At 38.3% G+C, this 24,031-nt stretch overlaps 1 protein-coding gene across 3 annotated transcripts in view; it reads left to right on the top strand.

Moving 5' to 3' along the window:
- Positions 1–24,031, top strand: part of LOC150079288 (neprilysin-2-like) — a 527,224-nt gene that overhangs the window by 296,922 nt on the left and 206,271 nt on the right. For all 3 annotated transcript variants that reach the window (XM_090383670.1, XM_090383669.1, XM_090383671.1), the window contains exon 10: positions 11,613–11,835. In XM_090383670.1, coding sequence (XP_090239796.1) covers positions 11,613–11,835 — 223 coding nt within the window. The remainder of the gene's footprint in view (positions 1–11,612; positions 11,836–24,031) is intronic.

The following is a 24,031-nucleotide window of genomic DNA, read 5'->3' on the forward strand; positions in this document are numbered from 1 at the left end:
TAGCCAGCGGGTGGTTGGTGGGTGGAACAGACTTCCATCCCTTGTCGTGGAAGTTGATAGCCTAAATAAGTTTAAGGCTCAGCTGGACAGGTATTTCGAACGAACAGAGGGGTGAAGTGGAAGTGGTTATTTTTATTTATTTATGTTACTTTTTTTTTTTTTTTTTTTTTTGGCTGATGCTGCATAAGCTTGCTTTCTTGCATCAAATGCCTCTACTAATGCTAATGCTAATGCTAATGCTAAGGCCTAGTCTCCAGACACTGTAATTTGCAAAACTTAAGAGCAACCTTTCTTCGTAAGAGCAACCCTTTGTTCCATTCACTAATCTTGTTGCCCTTCTCTGTACTCGTTCCAACAGCTCTACATCCTTCTTAAAATGAGGCCTCCAGACCTGTATACAGTACTCTACGTGTGGCCTGACCATTGCCTTATACAAGGGGATAATCACCTCCTTATCCATGCTAGAAACATTTGTGTATATCATTGACAAGACACCGTGGGCTACTCTTGTAGACCGTCTGCACTGCTCAAAAAACTTAATATCTGCCTGAACAATTACCCTCAGGTCCTTTTCGCTCTGTACCACTGTCAGTGTAGTACCACACAGTTGATACGTTACTCTGGGGTTACTGCTTCCCATATGCAATACTTTACATTTGTTAATGTTAAACTTCAGTTGCCACCTCTCAGCCCACCTGCTCAATTTTTCTAGATCTTGTTGCAGCAGCAGCATCATACTGTCATTAGTGTCATTAACAACCGTGCCGACCTTCGTATCATCTGCAAACTTGAATATTAGGCCTGATATACCATCATCGATATCATTAATAAATACAGAAAACAACAATGGACCTAACACTGAACCCTGGGGGACTCCACTAATAACATTAGTCTACAAAGGACAGTGTACATTAATTACTACCATCCCTTTATCCATAGCAGCCATTTGCCTCCAATGCTCCAATTTGTGTGGCAATCTTCCGTGTGCAACAGTATCAAAAGCCTTTCTAAGATCCAAATAATCAAAATTATTCTTTGCATCCAGTTCGTTTGTGACCACATCATAGTATACAATCAAATTGGTCAGACAAGACTTCCCCTTAACAAACCCATGCTGTGTCCAAGCTATAACTGAAGTCTTGTCTAGATGATCCTGCAATGCTTCTCTAACCAGTGCCTCTATTAATTTCCTTGGAACAGAAGTTAAACTAACAGGTCTGTAATTACCTGTCTCCCCCTTTGATTCTCCTTTCAGGATTGGGGTCACATTTGCACATCTCCAGTCCATGGGTACCTCCCCTGAGTCCAAGGAAGCTGTCATAATTATAGCTAAGGGTTTGCTTACTTCCTCTGTTGCCTCCTTTAATATAACTGGATAGATTCCATCCACCCGAGGTGCCTTTCTTGAGTTTATCTTCAACAATTTCTCCTCCACTTTACTCTCAGTTATTATGCAAAATATTCATTCATTCACTAACAAACTAAATATTCATTTAGTTTGTTAGCTACGTGAGCAGGATTATCAAAAGTTGAACCATCAATATCAAGTGGACCAATCTGATTCATCCCCTTCCTTCTAGATTTACATAAATAAAGAACTTTTTGCTGTCTTTCTTTGCATCCTTTGCCAAAGATTTCTCGTAATCTGCCTTTGCCTGCCTAACCTCCATTGTGATTTGGTTACAGACCAGCTTATATCTATCATAGGCTTCTGTGTCACCTGTTAATTTATATGTATCCCATGAATTTTTCTTCTCTGCCACATGTCTCATTAGTTCATCTGACATCCATTTAGGCCTAAACTTTGAACAATATTTCTTAGTTGGTATGTAAAGCCTAGTAGCATCCAAGATCAATTCTTTGAATGCTTCCAATTTTGAATTTGCTGTTGGCCCCACCGTATAGAATTTAAATACTGTCTCAGACCTCCATAGTTGCCTTTACGAAAGCAAAAACCCTTCTCTTTACCCGTGATAGTAGTTACCTCTTTGAGTAAATCCCACTTCAGCACACTGTGATTACTGCCACCTAATGGTTCCTTTATCTGCAGATTCTTAATTCATGAATAATCACTACTGATAATTATTAATGAAACAGATTCAAATAATGATATCATGATATTGTGCATTGTAATAAGTTAAAACAAATTGGCTTAAACGCTGAAAACCCAAAGAGAATATGATTCAAGGTCATGACCTTGCCTACATAGCAGAGATGTCCTCATTTCCTCAATAACGTGATCCTGTTTAGTCATCATTCATGCTCTTACTTAGAGGTTTATGTTGTTTGACTTGTCCAATTAAAATTAGACTTGTCTTAAACTTTTCTAAATGGGTGAAGAACATTGGCACCTAGAATGAGGGCAAATTTTAATGAGTTTTCAATACTGTATTCACTTTTATATTATTAGCTCTCTTCATTATAACAAAATTAATGATTGCCGGCAGTTGCCTTTGTTATTTTTCCATTAGTTCTGTTGAGCATGTTAGATCTACCATGAATGAAATTATTGCTGTAATTACCATTTGAAATAATTGACTATTTTTTTTTATTAATAACAGATATGCATGGATGTGCAATTGGTTTTGTGTATGTGTGTGGGGGGGTTGAATCTGTAATTGCTATCCACTTGTCCCGAATGTGTACAGAAACAATTGTGTTCCCTCTAGAAATAAGCAGATCAATGGAATACAATAAATTAGTCAAGGCATTTAGCTTAGTTATTTCCCACACCGGGAGTGTTAGCAATCAATTTGTTTGTGCCATTTCTGCAAAACTGCAGCACCAGAAATCATCATGGTCTGATGCAATCACCAATTAGAAACATAGCACCATGGTGTTTCTGTCAATTTCTATCACAAGTTTAGTGTATTACAATGTCAATTTCTGTCCGTTTCTGCAATCTACTTGACCACTTCCTAGCCATAGACAGAAAATGTTTGAATAGACTGTATTAATTTAATGGAAAGAGACAAGAAGGCACTCAGAACAATAGTACTTAAATCCATCAGATCTCATTGAATACTGTCACCCAGGAGTTCAGGAAAGCCACTGGAATTGATATTGGTATAAAGTTGCAAAGGATGTAAATCTCTGCACATACACAATGGGCATCAGATAGAGAACTAAGCTTTGTTACTCTCACTCCACCAGTCCCCACAACAACAACAGCAGATTGAAATGACTCTGAAGCACAACATATATATAACATTTGTACCTTAATGGAAATCCCTTTGTATGGCCTTTAACAGGCTATGACTCCTGTAATAGGAGGATACTGATGTCCTTTTCCTCCATTTTCTGAGTAATTTGATCAAGGCCTCTCATGATCTCTGTCCATTTAGCTGTGTATACAACTTTAATGCTTTTCTGCATTGCTGTAAAGTTGCTGATTGGACACATTATCACATTGCTGTACATTATTATCATTAGTTTTCTTTTTTTAACATCCCAAATGCCTTCTCAGGATGTTGTTTACAATCTTATTTTGTTATAATTTCAATACGCAGGATCTTGATTTCTTTTAGAGCAGTTCTTGAAGATGACCTTCATGGTCACACTGACCACACACACTCACATGCTATTGCAATAAATGTATCCATATCTATTGCATTTGTAACATCTTTCAACCATAAAGATGTCTTTGATCTTATATGAGGACCGGCCCAAGTATATTCATGCTTTTGAGAGCATGAATATACTTGGGCCTGAATGAATATAGCAATAACATCAGTATACATGAATATACTGATGTTATTGCTAAAGTCAGTTTTTCTTATACCAATTATTCCAACTGCATAATTCATCCAAAACTCTTCTTTAGTAATAATTGAATCCAAGTCATGTTTGTTTGTTTGTTTGTTATTTGGTTTTTAGGATCATTAGCAACTAAGGCCATATTGCTCCGGGAATATGCGGTGGTCATTCCATGACCTTTCCGCATCCTCCGTATTTGGTGGTGACTCCAAGTCATGCCCTTTCATATTCTCTTTGGGTTTTCAGCTTTTAAGCCAATTTGTTTTAACTTATTACAATAAACAATATCACGATATCTTTATTTGAATCTGTTTCAATAATAATGATAATAATAATAGACCCCAACCCAGAAAGGAACTCCAGAAAGTCACAATCCTGAACACCTGTAGGATAGTCAGAGATTTCCTCGACCAACAGTAACACCAGACATTACAACCGCCCTGTGTACTTTGTAGCAGTACCTGTCATGGAGTGGAATCCCCCAATCAGGGAGAAATAATATGAGCAAAAATAACAACAATAATAATCTCTCATATTATAGAAATTTTTAATTTTAGCCTCTTTAAGAGGTTTACCTTCTTTTAAAACTTGCTCTTTAAACTCTTTTCTATATTGCCATGACATTTGATTAAGTAGCATTTTCCTTCAAGGCCTCGGGTATATGTTGTTTGACTATGCTAGCATGTGAGAACTCCATTGTTGCTTGACTTGGCTTGGACTGATGATTCTAAATTTCATCTTTCCTGCAATCTGGCTCCTAGCTTTTGATTTTCTTCACGTAAATTCATTACAAACTTCTCTACTGCTCTAGATATATTTTGGTACTTTAGTGATCTGATTTCCTTCACTCAGAATGCATTCCAGGACCATTGTTCTCGCTGCTCTTTGACAGCTGTTAACTTCGTAAGTGATGACTTTCCTAATTCTTCCAGTCACCTTTTTGTAGCATCTCCCACATATTGCTTTGTTGAAATTAGAAATGGCCTTAGAAGTTACTCAAGAACTTTAAATTATTTATTTATTTCCTTAACTAGTTTGATATAGTAGAACCTGCTTGTGGATGAGTACATGCACAAAGTGAAACCCTTCTAGTTTCTATTTCCTTTATTATTTTTTTAATGAGAGCCCTCTGAATACCTCCCTCTACTGATCAATTCCACGAACATCAACCACAGAACCTGCCTGGTTCAACAATTTCAATTTCTTTGTCACAGATTCAGGCACAAGGATCCCTTCTGTTATTCATAAAATACATTGTTAAAACAATAACTGCTATGATATAATAAAAATTCAGCCAATAATCAACTGAAATAAACTCTTCAATTATTTATAACTTGGACCTCATTATTAATCCAGTCAATTCCAACACAAGAAGTCTTTGATAACACGAAACAGGAATCTTCAACATGAAAACTACTCAAAACACAGTCTAAAGCATTGGCCCCAAGGGAGCCAGTTTGACTTGGAGTGAGATTTTTGACTTTAATGGGTCACCAGACACCTAGGAAGAGATTAAGGGCAAGTCCAAAGTTCACGCATATGGAAATGCTCAGATAGAGCCAACCAGGAATCACCCTTAGTGCTCCCTAATAGTTGAATGGCCTTCTTAACCAGCCAGTGAATTTCTGGCTATCCACCTCAGTACCACAAGGAGGTAAAGCCAGCTTATATGGCTATGAACAAAAGCAAATAACAAGGCAGTCAAATTACATGCCTCTTGTGCAATCACTTGGAACTCTCACCCCAGTTTACTAGGCTTACCAGATTATCACCTTAGTCGCTAGGCTAAGCTGGGCACTGAACAAGGGCAAAAGGAAAATAGGCTGGCTAGACTTAAAAAACACTAAAAGTTCCATATTTTTGGTTTATATTTGATTAATAATTCCTAAGCATCAATTTCTTTCTAATTTACTTATTTCCTAGAATGCTATTGTTTATTATGTATTTACAATGTCTAAAATCATTCATTTTGCAAGGCATTTACTACTAGTTCAAACAATATCATACTTAATAATATTATGTATTTAGTTTATAAGGCAATTCAATTGCTAAAATCGTATCACATTATCTCTACCTCGTAATAAAAAATATTGGACAGTTAGGATGCCCATGAAAAAATCAACATTCAAATCCATGACCTTTATTTCTTAGTCAAGTGTATTATATGGCAGACCAATCTAGCAGTACATTAGATTAGTCCATTAATCCGGAGACATAGACCAAGGAATTGGTCCGGAGACAAAGACCAATAGATTGACACTAGCACTGGCAGAGGTGAAAGAGATTCTTGCACTGCTTCTATTAGAATGAGCAGAAGCCTGAAAAACAAGATGCATGATATTTCAGAGACTGCTGGGAGCCATTGCGGTACAAGTAAACACATGGGTTGTGTTAGGGTAGCTAAGAATAGAAACAGGTGCAGGTATACTTGCATGTACACCAATGCTAGGAGTTTAGTAAATAAATTTGATGAATTTGAGGTATTGCTCAAAACATCAAAGGCAGATATTGTTGGGATATCAGAGACGTGGTGTCACACAGATATAAGGGATGCAGAACTGGAATTTGGGGAGTACAACGTCTACAGAAAGGATAGACAGGATAGGAAGGGGGGAGGGGTTATGCTATTAGTTAAGAAACACATAAAAACCAAGGAAGTGAAGCCAGTCGACATCGCTGGACAGTGCAGTGTTGAGTCAGTTTGGTGTGACATAAGCATTGGGAGATCAAAATTGAGAGTAGGAGTGTGCTATAGGCCTAATGACGCTGATGAGTATAATAAGAAACTGTACAGGGAAATAGAGGGGACCAGTAAATCAGAGAGTCTTGTAATGGAAGATTTTAATTTCCCAGATATTGACTGGAATTTGGGGGCTGGTCACTCACACACTAGCAGGGCTTTTGTGGATTTATTGGATGATTGTTTTCTACATCAGCATGTTCGGGAGGCAACTAGAGGGAGTAATACTCTTGATTTGATTATCAGCAGTGATTCTTTATGCATTAAGAATCTGCAGATAAATGAACCACTTGGTGGCAGTGATCACAGTGTGCTGAAGTGGGAGTTACTCAAAGAGGTAACTACCATTAGGGGTAAAGGGAAGGGTTATTGCTTTCGTAAAGGCGACTACGATGGACTGAGACAGTATTTAAATTCTATACAGTGGGACCAACTGATGATGTTACCAACAGCAAATTCAAAATGGGAAGCATTCAAAGAACTTATCTTGGAAGCTACTAGGCTTTACATACCAACTAAGAAATAGTGTTCAAGGTTTAGGCCAAAATGGACGTCAGATGAACTAATGAGGCATATGGCAGAGAAGAAAAATGCATGGGATACTTACAAATTAACACATGACACAGAAGCCTATGATAGATACAAGTTGATATGCAACCAAGTTACAAACGAGGTTAGGCAGGCGAAGGCAGATTACGAGAAATCCTTGGCAAGGGATGCAAAGAAAAACAGCAAAGAGTTCTTTACATATGTAAACTCTAGAAGGAAGGGGATGAATCAGATTGGTCCACTTGATATTGATGGGTCAACTGTTGATGATCCTGCTCAGGTAGCTAACAAACTAAATGAATATTTTGCATCGACATTCACACATGAGGAGTTATTCAGCGAGGGGAATGCCAGAGGTGTATTCAACTCTAGCAGTAAGCTACAGAATCTTGAAATAACTGGGAGTAAAGTGGAGGAGAAACTGTTGAAGATAAACACAAGAAAGGCACCCGGGGTGGATGGGATCTATCCAGTTATATTAAAGGAGGCAGCGAAGGAAGTAAGCAAACCCTTAGCCATAATTATGAGAGCTTCTTTTGACTCTGGGGAGGTACCCATAGACTGGAGAAGTGCAAATGTGACTCCAATTCACAAAGGAGGATCAAAGGCTGACACAAGTAATTATAGACCTGTGAGCTTAACTTCTGTTCCAGGAAAATTAATGGAGGCACTGGTTAAAGAAGCACTGCAGGATCATTTAGACAAGACTTCAGTTATAGCTCGGACACAGCATGGTATTGTTAAGGGGAAGTCTTGCCTGACCAATTTGATTGGATACTATGATGCAGTCACAAAAGAACTGGATGCAGGGAATAGCTTTGATATTATATACTTGGATCTTAGAAAGGCTTTTGATACTGTTGCACATGGAAACTGCTACATAAATTGGAGCAGTGTGACATTGGAGGCAAATTGCTGCTATGGATAAAGGGGTGGTTGAGGGGGAGAAGACAGAGAGTGGTAATCAATGGACACTGCTCATCGTGGACTAATGTTATTAGTGGAGTCCCTCAGGGCTCAGTGTTGGGTCCATTATTGTTTTCTGTATTTATAAATGATATTGATGATGGTATATCAAGCTTAATGTCTGAGTTTGCAGACGATACAAAGGTTGGCAGGGTTGTCAAGGCCACTACTGACACTATGCTGCTGCAACAGGATCTGGAAAGGTTGAGCAGATGGGCTGAGAGGTGGCAAATGAAGTTTAACATTGACAAATGGAAAGTACTACACATGGGAAACAGCAACCCCAGAGCAACGTATCAACTCTGTGGTACTACACTGACAGTGGTAGAGAATGAAAGGGACTTGGGGGTGGTTGTGCAGGCAGATATGAAGTTCTCTGAGCAGTGCAGACGGGCTGCAAGAGTAGCTCATGGAGTATTGTCAATGATATACAGGAATTTTTCCAGCAGGGATAAGGAGGTGATTATTCCCTTGTATAAGGCAATGGTCAGGCCACACGTAGAGTACTGTATATAGGTCTGGAGGCCTCATTTCAAGAAGGATGTAGAGCTGCTGGAACGAGTACAGAGAAGGGCAACAAGATTAGTGAATGGAACAAAGGGGTGCTCTTACGAAGAAAGGCTTAAGTTTTGCAAATTACAGTGTCTGGAGACTAGGCACCAGCGAGGTGATCTGATAGAAGTGTATAAAGCCTTGAATGGTTTGAGTATGCTCAATGCTGATGGGATTCTTCCTCTAGCTTAGAATAATCACCTGAGAGGGCATAAATTCAAATTGAGGAAAGACAGATGTAGGATAGACGTGCGGAAATTTGCCTTTAGCCAGCGGGTGGTTGGTTGGTGGAACAGACTTCCATCCCTTGTAGTGGAGGTTGATAGCCTAAATAAGTTTAAGGCTCAGCTGGACAGGTATTTTGAACGAACAGAGGGGTGAAGTGGAAGTGGGTTTTTTTTTTTTGGCTGATGCTGCATAAGCTTGCTTTCTTGCATCAAATGCCTCTACTAATGCTAATGCTAATCCTGGTGAATGTCATTCTGTGAAGATTATAGGGATCAGAGCTACTGCATTATCTAATAAAAGTAACAAATTACCCCCAGATACTTAAACTATGTAGCTGAGTGGTAAAGTACAGGAGTGTAGAAGCACATCCACTTTGAGTGCACTGCAGTTCAAGCTGCATGACTGCTAAATTTGGTTACTGATTGTGTTTATTGTCAAAATAATTGTAAACTCCTCTGATCTAGTGGCCAAGCCAAAGTATAAACAAGAACATTTAACTTTTAACAGACTGGAATTTTGAAAAATTCGAAACCTGCTGTGTCCCTGAGGATGCTGGATTTATGGGGTTCTACTGTACTTCAAGTCATCAGCATAAGTCAGGAAGCTTTAATTTTCTATTAGAAATGACTTGAGCAGCACCTCAAAAAGGACGGCAGATATCATCCACCCTCTGTGTATAGCTTCTACTGAACAACAAGCAAAGTTGAAAGAGGTCTTAAACTCTTGACTAAGATAGGAGCACTGGTTTACTGTGAATTTGAAAGAGAGTTACATTAGAGGTGGGAACCTGAGACATTCTGTTTGTACATCCCGAAATTTGGCCCTCACTGGTAGCACAGCAGTTATAAATATGCTGTCTAAATATGCACACTGTGTGCATATTTAGATAAAACAACAAAAAAAGTATGGCAGCAAGAGGTTAGTGGAGTAAGGATGCCTATTGACACTGCTAATAGAGTAGAATCAAGAGTATCGTCATCATCATTTTTGCCGGAAATTGTGATCAGAAACAGAAATGTGAAAACTTTTGTGACAAGACTTGTTTTTAGTTCAATATGATTTAATGTTTAACATCTTGTTGTTAAGGTAAAACATGTTAGACAAAGGGAGAGTTTTTGCCGGAAATAAATGCTTCAGAACCAGCTCAGAAAACCATGGTTCCATTAGCCAACTTTGCTTTAGCTCCTGTACCCCATCCCATTCATATAAGTTGAAAAGGGTTTTTCAGTTCAAAAATAAAATATTAATTTTTTGATAATTTTATTGACTATATCATTCAGTTCATTTCATTAAAATCTTATAAAAAATATATAATTTATTAATTTAACAAGCATAATTAATTATTACTTATTCATTAAATTTTCTGCTTCAGAGATTAACTTTTCTGGCTTTAATAGCTGTAAATCTTGAATGAAAATCATTTCATCCAAGTTTAAATTTGGTAATGGTATGTTTAATTGATAAGGTTGCTAGTTTATCCAAACTTTGTGTCATTGTGGAACAGAGGTAGGTTTTGATTAACTTCATCTTTAAATAAGTTCCCTTCAGTGCTGGCCACTGATATTGGCAACGTTACAAGAAATCTCAGTGCTGTGAAAAAATTTGCCATTGATAAACTGTCAAAAAATATCAAAAAAAGTGGGTTCTAAAATTTTTAGAACCCACTTTTTTGATATTTTTTGACATTCCAACCTTGTCTTAGTGTTCACTATCAAACATTCTTTTTTGGCAGCAAATTCTTGTTAGCTGAAATTCAGGCTCAATTGCCGACTGTTTTTGCATCTTTTAGAAGATATTTAAATTTATCATGTGTTCTGCAATTTTTAAGATATTTGATTGATTCTGAAAAGCAAGGGGGTGCAGCTTGTGACATATTCAAATTGGCCTCTTAGAGGTCTTTGTAATATTTATTTGGTTCAAAATGTTGTACCAAACAACTAGGCAACAGATAAATTTACTTTATTAAGTTTTTTTTTTTTAACAATCAAAAATTGTGACTCCAATTTCCTATATAGAATCCCTTTTTTAAACTGCTCACTTGTTCCTTGTTGATTGAGAGTGATGGTTTCTTTGTTTTTCGATTTTTGGTGTCCCCCCCCCCTAAACTTCAGTGCCCTGACCCATTGCCACATTGGCTCATCCCTAAAGGCAGTCAAAGTTGTTAAGCTATGCTGACTTAATAATTTTGAAAATGAATGCTAAAATCTTATATATTTAAGGCAGCCTGCCCTAATTTCAACAAAAATATTCAGAGTGGCAAGGATGATTATCTTGTACTTTGATATTACGAAAACAAAATTCATATCTGTATTCTGTTATTATTATTGTTGGTTTTGCTCTTATATTATTTCTCGCTGATTGGGGGTTCCACCTTGTGACGGGCATTGCTACCGATTATACAAGGTGGTTTATTATTGTTATCTTTCTATACATTAAGATAATTTTCCTCCTAGTGATATATATTCTGCCAATGGGAGAAGAGAGATGCAGATTACGTGGTAATACATAACAAATACTAAAATACATACCAGAAGCTTGTTTTACTGTGGTAAAACATGCTTCTGTTTAAGCGTGATCACGTGCTATGTTTATCTAACATGACCACGCAGTACTATGCTTGATTTCCATATGTAATGTATTTATGTATTCATAGCAGAGGAAGAGACACACAGTGTCGAAAGCTTCTGTAAGTATTTTATTTTAATTTATCAAAAGAGCGAGTGCAGTGAGCAGGGACAAAGCCCCCTACTTATTATTATTATTATTATTATTTGCTAAATTAACAATTTTTTGTTATTTTTTTCAATTTTTGTATTCATAGAGTGGTAGCAAACTACATGGTGTGGAGAGTAATAGGCCAGGTGTTTCCACTTCTCCATCGTTCATGGGCAGAAATTAGTCAAGAATACAGTACTGTCTTAACAGGCAAAACCCTGCAAGAATCTCGCTGGGAGCATTGCTTGGGTTCCCTCACTGGAGGTCTTGGGACAGCATTGGCTTCTCTCTACATTCGGAGCCACTTCAAGGAGGAGAGCAAAGGGTTGGTAAGTACATACAAGTAAATTAAATTTTGTAGTCATGTTGTAGATTATTAACATCTGAATTATGGGGTACTAGTGCAGTAATCTGATATCTGGAGTTGACTACGTCACCTTTCTGAAAATATTTCATACACTGAAGTGGCCACTTTATTAGGTATTTCTGATTAATTCATCATGTGATGAACTTAATGAGGTATCCAGTCACCATGACTCCATTTCTTCTCACAACAGTTGCAAATTAAGCTCTACTCCTAAGAGCTCATTCCACTTTATCCCACAGGCACTCAATTATATTCAGATTTTGTGACTGGAGTGGCTGCCACACTAGACTCAATTCATTCTCATGTTCCTGGAACAAGTTCTGCACAATTTTGGTCTTGTGACATGGCATATCTTCCTGTTGGAAGAACTGTTTTTCAGATTGATACTCTGTATCCATAAGTTTAATGCATCCAACAGTGCATCTAACCATTTGCAAAATGGTTGGATGCACTGTATCCATGAAGGGATGAGCACTGTCAGAATCAATTTACAGATAAAAATAAATAAATAACTGAATGTCATGTTATGATTACCCAAGAACAACTTAATTTTTCCATGTGTGTGTGTTTTCCATAAATGGCATGTGTTCTGTGGTGTATGAAAAACCCAAGTTTACAGGAAAAAGAAACCTTTCTATCTTCATCCGAGACTGTTTAACTGAGCCACAGAGTGAAAAAAGTTCATGAGTTTGCTGTGTCATTTACAGGATAAAAACCCAGGCCTTTTCCACCTGGTATGGGGAAGACAGTGATTGCAACCATTGTGCTATCCACAAGAACAATTTACAGATAATCTGTGACATACAAATATTTCCCTACTGGTATCAAGGGACCCAATATGCACTACAGAAACACTCCCTGCACCATTAAATAGCTGCCATAGCCGAGTGATTAAACACAAGGGTACATTTTTATGTGCATTTTAACTGACCATGGGTCAAGCATCCTTTGACTGCTACTGTGATGGTCTTGCATTCTGTCTAATTTGTGAACTTCTGACTTTATTCAATATTGTGTTTTTATAGGCATATAATTGGAGTACTCAAACTTCTTTCTGAGTTTCTATGCCAATTGAACGGAAACATTCTTAATGATAACCACCTTAAACTGAACGTTCATTTGGGATTATTAAGTAATAGAAGAAGAGAGATATCACAAAGCTCTCTCAGGCCAGATAGCATGTGAGAAATATGATGTTGGTGCATCACTTTGGAAATGTCTGTTCCACTTTGAAAATGCCACTTCTACCACGTCTCATATATGAATATTGGTCATGTTGCAGAAATATTTGCTGAAATTTGAGAAAGGTGCATCCCCACTCACTCCATTTGAGATTAGTATATGAGACACTCCCTCTAAAGTGGAGAAATCAGATCAATGGCCATGTTGTCATACAAATGGAATGATTGTCAGGCCTGTTATTTACTCTTCTTCTCATTCCTCTGATAGATGGAAGCATGATATAATTTGCTATGTTGATGTTATCAAGCTAATTGCATGTATTATTTTATAAGATAGCATAAATCTTATCACAACAGTTTTTCTTTCAAACTAAATGATGTGTCTGCATACCTTATGCCAATTTGGCTGTCTGATTCCAACAAAAATACCTTCAATGACCTTTTTCAGTACTGCCTGTTATTCCATTACTGTGTAATGACACTTAGATTCTTAATATGTTTGTTCACAATTATCTTGGAATTGTTTTTGACTCTAAACTGCTTTCACAATCATTCAGATACTCTTCATCTCAAAATAGCCCTAAATGTAGAAGGTTAGTGCATTGCCATTACATTTGTACATAATGACTACATAGTATGAACCAGAGCTGTAATGCTCAATATGTTCTACATTGATATCAATATTTGTAAAATAATAAGAGTTTACCTCAATATAATACGTATAACACTTCGATATGATACTCTCCAGCAGTTCAAACAAAAAAATCGCAAATCTTACATAACAGTAAAAAATTTAAAATAATTAAAACTCAATTGAACACATTTAAAAATAATTAAAAAACAATTGAACCCAATTAAAAATCTATCAAATGCAATTAAAAATCAATCTAATGCAATTAAAAATTAAACTAATTAAAAGAAATTTAAAGAAAAAATTGAAAAAAACGATTTTCCTTCCTGAAGCTGACAACGCTTCATTTTCGATCCTGTGATCATGACATATGGTCGAAAAGCATTGTAAGCTTCAGGAAGGAAAATCGTTTTTGCAATTTTTTCGTTAAATTTATTTTAATTTAATTTTTAATTGTGTTAGATTGATTTTTAATTGTGTTCATTTGATTTTTAATTATTTTTAATTGTGTTCATTTGATTTTTAATTATTTTTAATTGTGTTCATTTGATTTTTTATTATTTTTTCGTTTTAATTGCTGGAGAGTATCATACGGAAGTGTTAGCATTAGCATTAGCATTAGTAGAGGCATTTGTTGCAAGAAAGCAAGCTTATGCAGCATCAGCCAAAAAAAAAAAAAAAACAGCCTACACATTTCACACATCTGTACCCTCCAAGAATTTGGAGGTTACAGATGGGTGAATTAATGAGGATCGTGGCAGAGAAGAAAAATGTATGGGATGCATATGAATTATCAGGTGACACAGAAGCCTATGGCAAATATATGCTTGTCTATAATCAAATCACAAAGGTGGTTAGGCAGTCAAAGGCAAATTATGAGAAATCTTTGACAAAGGATGCAAAGAAAAACAGCAAAGAGTTCTTTAGTTATGTAAACTCTAGAAGGAAAGGGATGAATCAGATTGGACCACTCAGGCATTCCCTGGAGTCATCATGACACAAGTTTAGTCCTTGAGGTTGTCACAGACATTCTCTCAGATATGCCAGACAAGCTGTACTTGCTACTTGGGAGTCTAAAACGCTGATGGAACTGATTCGGGTGACACTCAAGTCAAGTGGACCCAAAAGGCTCAAGCTAATGGGAGTGCTGTGGCTCAGGGGAGAACTGAGGGGGCAGTTGCCCTCTGAATCACAGCCTTCTAAAATGCACTGCTTGATTGATGGCTGTGGAGCAATCGGATACGGGACATGATATTGCCATGGGAGTGGGTGTCTTTGTGTGTGTGTGCCCGATGCAAGGAGTGTAACGAAATCAGGTGACAACTCAGCGTTGTTATGGGCCTATATGAGAGCTTGAAGGACAGGGTGGATGCCCTCGAAGGATCTAAATTGAGAGGCCCATCAAGCTCTCAGCTGCCCACATCAACACCAGAGCTTGCACTTGGTCATCACGCAACACAGTAGCAACCCCCCAAGAGAGAGAGAGAGAGAGAGAATACGCTGGTCCCACAGGAACTAGTAGTTGTGGTGACTCTATTGTCAGAGAAACGGGAACATGCTTTGTAAAAAGGATAGGTGGAACAGGACCAGGGTATGTCTGCCAGGGCCAAAGGTTGATGATGTTGAAGAGCAGATATCATCTTTTAAGGGCACAAAAGTACCTGTACTTAACAAGTACAGGTACTTTTTATTGACCTGTACTTAACAAGTACAGGTCAATGTTGAAAAAAAGCCACGAATTATGGTTGAATTTGAAAGTGCCTGCAGTTCTGCCAAGACACGATATGAGGGAGTATATGATGAGAGCATTGTCAATCAATTCGGCCCTGGAAAGATTGTGCAAGGCTCAAGGGGTAGAATTTTTTTTTGCCTGGTCTGTACTTGTTAACAGGAGAGACTGCTTCTACAGGGATGGGATACACTTAAATAGAAAAGGTGCAAGAATATTTACTGACGCTATCGAGGCAGTGTTAGGTGGGTTGGAAAACTGCTAGCTTGGGGGGGATACAAGGACTAATAGATTAACAGTAGCCACTGGCAGAGGTGAAAGTGATTCTTGCACTGCTTCTATTGGAATGAGCAGCAGCCTGGAAAAGAAGATCCAGGATATTTCAGAGACTAGTCATTGCGGTACAAGTAAACACATGGGTTGTGTTAGGGTAGCTAAGAATAGGAACAGGTGCATGTATACTTGCATGTACACCAATGCTAGGAGTTTAGTAAATAAATTTGATGAATTTGAGGTATTGCTCAAAACATCAAAGGCAGATATTGTTGGGATATCAGAGACGTGGTGTCACCGAGATATAAGGAATGCAGAACTGGAATTTGGGGAGTACAATGTGAACAGAAAGAATAGACAGGATAGGAAGGGAGGAGGGGTTATGCTATTAGTTAAGAAACACATTAAATCCAAGGAAGTGAAGCCAGTCTACATCGCTTGGCAGTGCAGTGTCGAGTCAGTTTGGTGTGACATAAGCATTGGGAGATTAAAATTGAGTAGGAGTGTGCTATAGGCCTAATCACTCTGATGAGTATAATAAGAAACTGAACAGGGAAATAGAGTGGGCCGGTAAATCAGAGAGTCTTATAATGGGGGTTTTTAATTTCCTAGATATTGACTGGAATTTGTGGGTTGGTCACTCAGACACTAGCAAGGCTTTTGTGGATTTATTGTATGATTGTTTTCTACATCAGCATGTTCGGGAGGCAACTAGACGGAGTAATACTCTTGATTTGATTATCAGTAGTGATTCTTTATGCATTAAGAATCTGCAGATAAAAGAACCGCTAGGTGGCAGTGATCACAGTGTACTGAAGTGGGATTTACTCAAAGAGGTAACTACCATTAGGGGTAAAGGGAAGAGTTTTTGCTTTCATAAAGGCGACAATGATGGTCTGAGACAGTATTTAAATTCTTTACAGCGGGACCAACTGATGATGTTACCAACAGGAAATTCAAAATGAGAAGCATTCAAAGAACTTACCTTGGAAGCTACTAAGCGTTGCATAGCAACTAAGAAATATTGTTCAAGATTTAGGCCTAAATGGATGTCAGATGAACAAATGAGACATATGGCAGAGAAGAAAAATGCATGGGATACATATAAATTAACATGTGACACAGAAGCCTATGATAGATATAAGCTGATCTGTAACCAAGTTACAAAGGACGTTAGGCAGGTGAAGGCTAATTACGAGAAATCTTTGGCAAAGGATGCAAAGAAAAACACAAAAGAGTTCTTTACTTATGTGAACTCTAGAAGGAAGGGGATGAATCAGATTGGTCCACTTGATATCGATGGTTCAAGTGTTGATGATTCTGCTCAGGTAGCTAACAAATAAAATGAATATTTTGCATTGACATTCACACATGAGGAGTTATTCAGCGAGGGGAATTCCACAGGTGTATTCAACTCTGGCAGTATGCTAGATAATCTTGTAATAGCTGAGAGTAAAGTGGAGGAGAAATTGTTGAAGATAAACACAAGAAAGGCACTTGGGGTGGATGGGATCTATCCAGTTATATTAAAGGAGGCAGCAAAGAAAGTAAGCAAACCCTTAGCCATAATTATGAGAGCTTCCTGGGACTCAGGGGAGGTACCCATAGACTGGAGATATGCAAATGTGACCCCAATTCACAAAGGTGGATCAAAGGCTGATACAAGTAATTATAGACCTGTGAGTTTAACTTCTGTTCTAGGAAAATTAATGGAGGCACTGGCTAAAGAAGCACTGCAGGATCATGTAGACAAGACTTCAGTTATAGCTCGGACACAGAATGGTTTTTTTAAGGGAAAGTCTTGCCTGACCAATTTGATTGAATGTTGTGATGCAGTCACAGAAGAACTAGATGCAGGGAATAACCTTGATATTATATATTTGGATCTTAGAAAGGCTTTTGATACTGTTGCACATGGAAGACTGCTGCACAAATTGGAGCAGTGTGGCATTGAAGGCAAATTGCTGCTCTGGATAAAGGGATGGTTGAGTGGGAGAAGACAGAAATTGGTAATCAATGGACACTGCTCATCGTGGACTAATGTTATTAGTGGAGTCCCTCAGGGTTAAGTGTTGGGTCCATTATCGTTTTCTGTATTTATAAATGATATTGATGATGGTATATCAAGCTTAATTTCCAAGTTTGCAGATGATACAAAGGTTGGCAGGGTTTTAAGGACACTACTTACGCTATGCTGCTGCAACAGGATTTGGAAAGGTTGAGCAGATGGGCTGAGAGTTGGCAAATGAAGTATAACATTGACAAATGTAAAGTACTACATGTGGGAAACAGCAACCCCAGAGCAACATATCAACTGTGTGGTACTACACTGACAGTGCTAGAGAATGAAAAGTACCTGGGGGTAATTGTGCAGGCAGATATAAAGTTCTCTGAGCAGTGCAGACGGGCTGCAAGAGTAACTCATTGTTTCTTCTCAATGATATACAGGAATTTTTCTAGCAGGGACAAGGAGGTGATTATTCCCTTGTATAAGGCAATGGTCAGGCCACTGCTTGAGTACTGTATACAGGTCTGGAGGCCTCATTTCAAGAAGGATGTAGAGCTGCTGGAACGAGTACAGAGAAGGGTAACAAAATTAGTGAATGGAACAAAGGGGTGGTCTTATGAAGAAAGGCTTATGTTTTGCAAATTACAGTGTCTGGAGACTAGGCACCGGCGAGGTGATCTGATAGATGTGTATAAAGCCTTGAATGGTTTGAGCATGCTCAATGCCGATGGGATTCTTCCTCTTGCTCAGAATAATCACCTGAGAGGGCATAAATTCAGATTGAGGAAAGACAGATGTAGGATAGATGTGCAGAAATTTGCCTTTAGCCAGTGGGTAGGTGGTTGGTGGAACAGACTTCAATCCCTTGTTGTGGAAGTTGATAGCCTAAATATATTTAAGGCTCAGCTTGACAGGTATTTCGAAAGAACGAAGGGGTGAAATGGGAGTGGTTTTTTTATTTTTTATTTATTTTAAATTTTTTTGGCTGATGCTGCATAAGCTTGCCTTCTTGCATCATATGCCTCTACCAATGCTAATGCAATTTCGGCAAAGTCTGGACGGTCTGTGGCAGCCAAATCTTCTGCTTGCACTTTCACAATGGTGGGACTGTTAGTAATCCTGGATATAATCTCCATGCACAAGCACACAGTGGGTGACCACCCAGGTGTGAACCAATGTAAGCAGAGGTCGAGGTGTGGCATCCACACCACGTGGAGGAATGCCGCCCCTCTGTGTTACCAGGCAGTACTAGGTGGTAGATGACTCTCATCAACCGGTGCATTACCACCACTTTTCTTACTGGTGGCTTGAAGTGGTGGAACCCATATTTAGTCTCCAGAACTAAGTTCCAGTCAGCCCTTCCACATCTCTTCCATCATGCAGTATGATTGATGACTTTTGAGGTTATGATGAACATTGTGGCGAGATCCAATCTTCCTTATATTTCGAGGGTACAGCTCTAAAACGGTGTTCGCAGGCCGGCCGCTAGTTAGTACACCGGACTGAACCTATTGGTAACTCTCTAGGAAGCTTCCTGATCAGCTAGTGTATAATCTTGCTACCTCTACTCTGCCAGATAGTGACTGGAGGGAGTCTGAGTAGTGTGTATGCAGGGTGCATTGTCGAGGCCACATTATGTCAAGGATCTGGGTATATTCTTACCATGTGTACGCCATATCCAAAAATTTCATTACTTCATACAGCATGTCCCACTCACTTTTTCTTACCATTGAATACACCATGAATTGTCAAACTAATAGAGTATGCTTATCTGCGAAAAGATCTAAACCGCCCAAACACTTCCTATTCATTTCACAAATGAGTGGTCTCAATTCTAATCTCAGCGATGTCCATTTCCACTTGGAGTCTGCCAAATCCCATGTACTTTTTCTGACAAAATCTCAGTTATCGGTTGATTCAACTACTGCACATCTCAGTTGCTCAAATTATTCGCTGTATGATTCCTTTCGCCTCAAAGGTGGTACTTGTGCATATATCCGTTCCGATATTCCCTGTCAGAGACTTGGTAATTTGGAATCTCCTCTTTTCGATCTTCTCTGGCTTAAAATCTCTCTATCTCATTGTATCAAATTCATCTGTTGTCTCTACCATTCTCCCAATTCCACTAATCACATGGAGCACTTTGACTTCCTCTCTTTGCAACTTGACTTTCTCCAGTCCAACTTTCCTAACAGTGAGGTAATTTTCCTTGGTGATTTTAATGTTCACAACTGTAGCTGGCTTTCATTATCTAGTCACACCGACCCAGCTGGTTGAGATGCCGAGGCTTTTGCAATTACTAATGACCTTGCACTGATTGTTCATTTACTTACAAGAATATGGGACAATACTAACCATACAGCCAACACGTTTGATCTTTTTCTCACAAACAACCCTTCTAAGTACATGGTCGAAATGAGGTCCTTTAAACACCTCAGATCAAAAGTTGGTGATTGTTTCTTCTCCAATGGAGCCTTTATCTCATGGCTATTCTCAACCTCGTATTGTTTGGCATTACAAGAATGCAAAATGGGATGACCTGCAAGATTTCTTTTCTTTTTCTTGGTCAGATTACTGTTTCAAAATTTCTGATGTCAGCGTTTGCTCAGATCGTGTCAGTGAAATTATTCTTGCAGCAATGGTATCCTTTATCCCACACTCTACTTTAAAATCTCGTCCTTTATCTAAACCTTGGTTTTCTAATAAATGAGCTAAGGCTGTTCAAGAGAAGAATGTTGCATATCGTAATTGGCTTGTTTCTAATTCTTCAGTTTCATTTTCTGCATACACCAAAGCTCGCAACAATTGTAAAGCAGTTATTAAGCAGTCCAAACAAGATTTTGAACAGGCTAAGAGTGGAAAACTTGTTTCTTGCCCTAATGGTAGCCGAGCATTCTGGTCTCTTGCTAAAGCTATTGGCCACAACTTTTGCCCATCTCTGCTTCCATCTCTGTCCAAACCAGATGGTTCTGTTTTCACTTCGGCCTGCTGACATCCCATTTTTCTTCCAACTCATGTATTAATGATCTTGTTAAAACACTTCCCAACATGCTCCATTCAATGCCTCCTGTGGTCTTCCGTCAAAAAGGTGTCAGAAGGATTTTGACGAATATTGATGCTAAGAAAGCTCCAGGTCTGATGGTATTTCTCCAATTGTTCTGAAAAGCTGTGCTCCTGAACTTAGTCCTGTTCTTTGCTGCCTTTTTTCACTTTCTTATTCCAAAGTTGTTTTTCCTTCTGCTTGGAAATTTGCTTATATATAGCAAATCTAAAAAGAGTGTAAAATCCCTCCCATCCAATTATCGTCCCATTGCAATTACTTCTACTCTTTCTAAAGTAATGGAGAAATCAATTAACTGCCAACCCTTAAACTACCTAGAAACCTTCTGTCTGATCAACGATCGCCAGTATGGATTCAGTCAGTGTCGATCCACTGGTGATATTCTGGCTTATGTTACCCATTTATGGACTTATTCAATGGAAAAGTTTGGTGAAACACAAGCAGTTGCTCTTGACATCTCAAAGGCTTTCGATCGTGTTTGGCATAAAGGTCTTCTAAACAAGCTTCCATCTTCATCATCATTGTCATCATCATCATCCATTTTCAATCCACTTCAGGATGAAGGCCTCTCCAGGAACTTTCCACTTCCTTCTGTTTTGTGCAATGGCCATCCATTTTCTACCCACAAACTCATGAATTTAATCTATCCATCTCTGCCGCTGTCTTCCAGTTTTCTTCTAGCTCCTCTTGGGTACCATTCTGTTATTTTCTTAGTCCATCTGTCATCATGTCTTCGAACTATGTGTCCTGTCTAAGACCATTTTAGTTCATTAGTTTTGATAAGAATGTCCTTTACTTGAGTTTACTGCCTAATCCATGTCTTTCTCTTCTAACAGTCTGATTCCCTATATAATTCGTTCCATTCTTCGCTGTGTAGTTCTCAGCTTCTCTTCCATTCTTTTGGTGAGTGCCCAAGTTTCACTTCCATAAGTCATGGTAGGGGGTATACATTGGTTCATTATTTTACGTTTCAGACAAACTGGGATATTGTTCTTCAGTATGTGACTATATTTCCTGAATGCTATCCATCCAAAATTTATTCTTCTCTTGACTTCCAGCCATTTATCATTATTACAGCTAATAACTTGTCCCAGGTAAGTATATGACTCCACCTTTTCAATTACTGCTCCTTCAATCATTATTTCCCTTTCTGTGGTATACCTGTTCATCATTACTTTTGTTTTAGCCATATTCATCTATATTCCAAAATCCTTACTAACTGTGCTTAACTGATTAAGATTTTTCTCAAATTCTTTGGGATCGTGGCTTATGACTACAATGTCATCTGCAAATCGTAAATGGTTTAGGTACTCTCCATTCACATTGACTCCTTTCTGCGACCAGTCTAATCTTCTGAAAACTTCCTCAAGGGCAGCAGTAAACAGCTTTGGAGATATTGTGTCTCCTTGTCGAACTCCTTTCTTGATATTTAAGTTTGCTACTGTCTTTGTCTAATCTAATAAAGGAGGTAGCGTTCTCATATATTTTCTTCAAAATCATAATACATGGGGTGTCTCTGCCTTGTCTTTCCAATGTCCAAAATATTGCCTTATGATGTATGGAGTCAAATGCCTTATCATTATCCACAAATGCCAGGCATAATGGTGTTTTATATTCATTTGCTTTCTCCATTAGCTGTGATATTACGTGAAGGTGATCCATCGTTGAGAATCCTGTTCTAAAGCCAGCTTGCTCACTCGGTTGATTCTCATCAAGTATTCTTCCTAATCTGTTAGGAATGACCCTTGTGAACAACTTGAAGATGTGGGATAACAAGCTAATTGGTCTATAATTTCCAATTTCTGATTTATCTCCTTTTTTATGCAGCAAAACTATGATTGCATTATTCCACTGCTTAGGCGTCACACCTTTTCTAATGCATTTTGTGAAGAGCCTTGCCAGTTTGTGTTATGTCTCTTCCTCCCAATTTTAACAACTCTACAGTAACTTCATCTTCCCCCTGGGCTTTCTGATTCTTCATTTTATTTAATGCCTGTTCTACCTCATCAGGAAGAATATCGGGTATGTTGTATGTGTTGCTAATTTGCGATCCATCTTCCCCACTGCTGGCATCAGTCCCTCACTCCTTATATAATTCTCTATAGTAGTCTTGCTATTTGAATTATGCCTTCTCTGCTGTTTATAAGTACACTCTCACTATTCTTCAGTTTCAGTATCATTTGTCTTTCTGTATTACTGCTCAAGGCTGCTGATTTAGGGTCCTTTGTTTTCCCTTAATGCTTGTTCTACTTTTCTTGTGTTAAATCTTCTTATGTCCTCTATGAGCCTCATTCTAATGGGTTTGCATAACTCAGTATACTCAATTTTCTCCTTGTCAGTGTTTATCTTGCTCTTCATTTGTCGCCCCACTCTTTTCCTTGACTAATTTTTTCTTCTTTGGATTTCTTTTTCCCTATAGGTTTCTTGGGCTTTATCACTTTCAGAAAGTTGTAATATTCCTCGTCGATATCTTGGTCCTGAGCAGTCTGCAGAAGCTCAAACTTGTTGTTAAGTTCCAGTACATACTGTTTTTTTTCTCATCTTCTGTTATCCCAAAGGTCTTCGTATTATTTACTCGAGTCAGTGTTTTCCTTTCCTTTCCTACATCTATATCAAGTGTGTATCTTACCATTCTGTGATCACTTCCAACATTTACCTTATTCAGGACAGTAACATCATTCATGGTATATCTTCTGTTAATGAGGATGAAGTCGATTTCTTTAGTGGTTAATCCATTTGGACTCTTCCATGTCCACTTTCTGTTCACTCTTTTCTCGAAAAAAGTGTTCATTACTGACAATCCTTGAGATTCTGCAAACACCACAAGTCTTTCACCTCTTCCATTTCTTTCACCAATTCCAAAATTTCCTATTTCCTAAGTTCCCCTTTCTGCACTGTTTTGTCTGTTTCCAACCTTAGCATCTTATGATTTGCCAACTGTTTTTTGTAATTGGTTATCCAGTTTTCTCTCTGATCGCTCACTGAGGGTGATGGTAGATGGTTCTCTGTCTTCTAACTTCTCCACTAATGTCGGTGTTCCCCAAGGTTCAGTTCTTTCCCCCACTCTTTTCCTCTTGTATATTAATGACCTTTTTCCATTGACTGAAAATCCTATCCGTAGTTTTGCCGATAATAGCACAATGCATTCCACTTTCCATTTTGAGAAACCTTGTCCTGCTCCGTCAGCTTGAACGTCTCGAAAGTCTGCTACCAATTCCTTAAATGCCGATCTCCAGGTAATTCTCCAGTGGGGCAAATACAACTTAGTTAATTTC

This window comes from Mastigoproctus giganteus, chromosome 10 (genome assembly GCF_048544385.1).
Source record: "Mastigoproctus giganteus isolate SK-2022 chromosome 10, ASM4854438v1, whole genome shotgun sequence".
Taxonomy (NCBI): Eukaryota; Metazoa; Arthropoda; class Arachnida; order Uropygi; family Thelyphonidae; genus Mastigoproctus; species Mastigoproctus giganteus.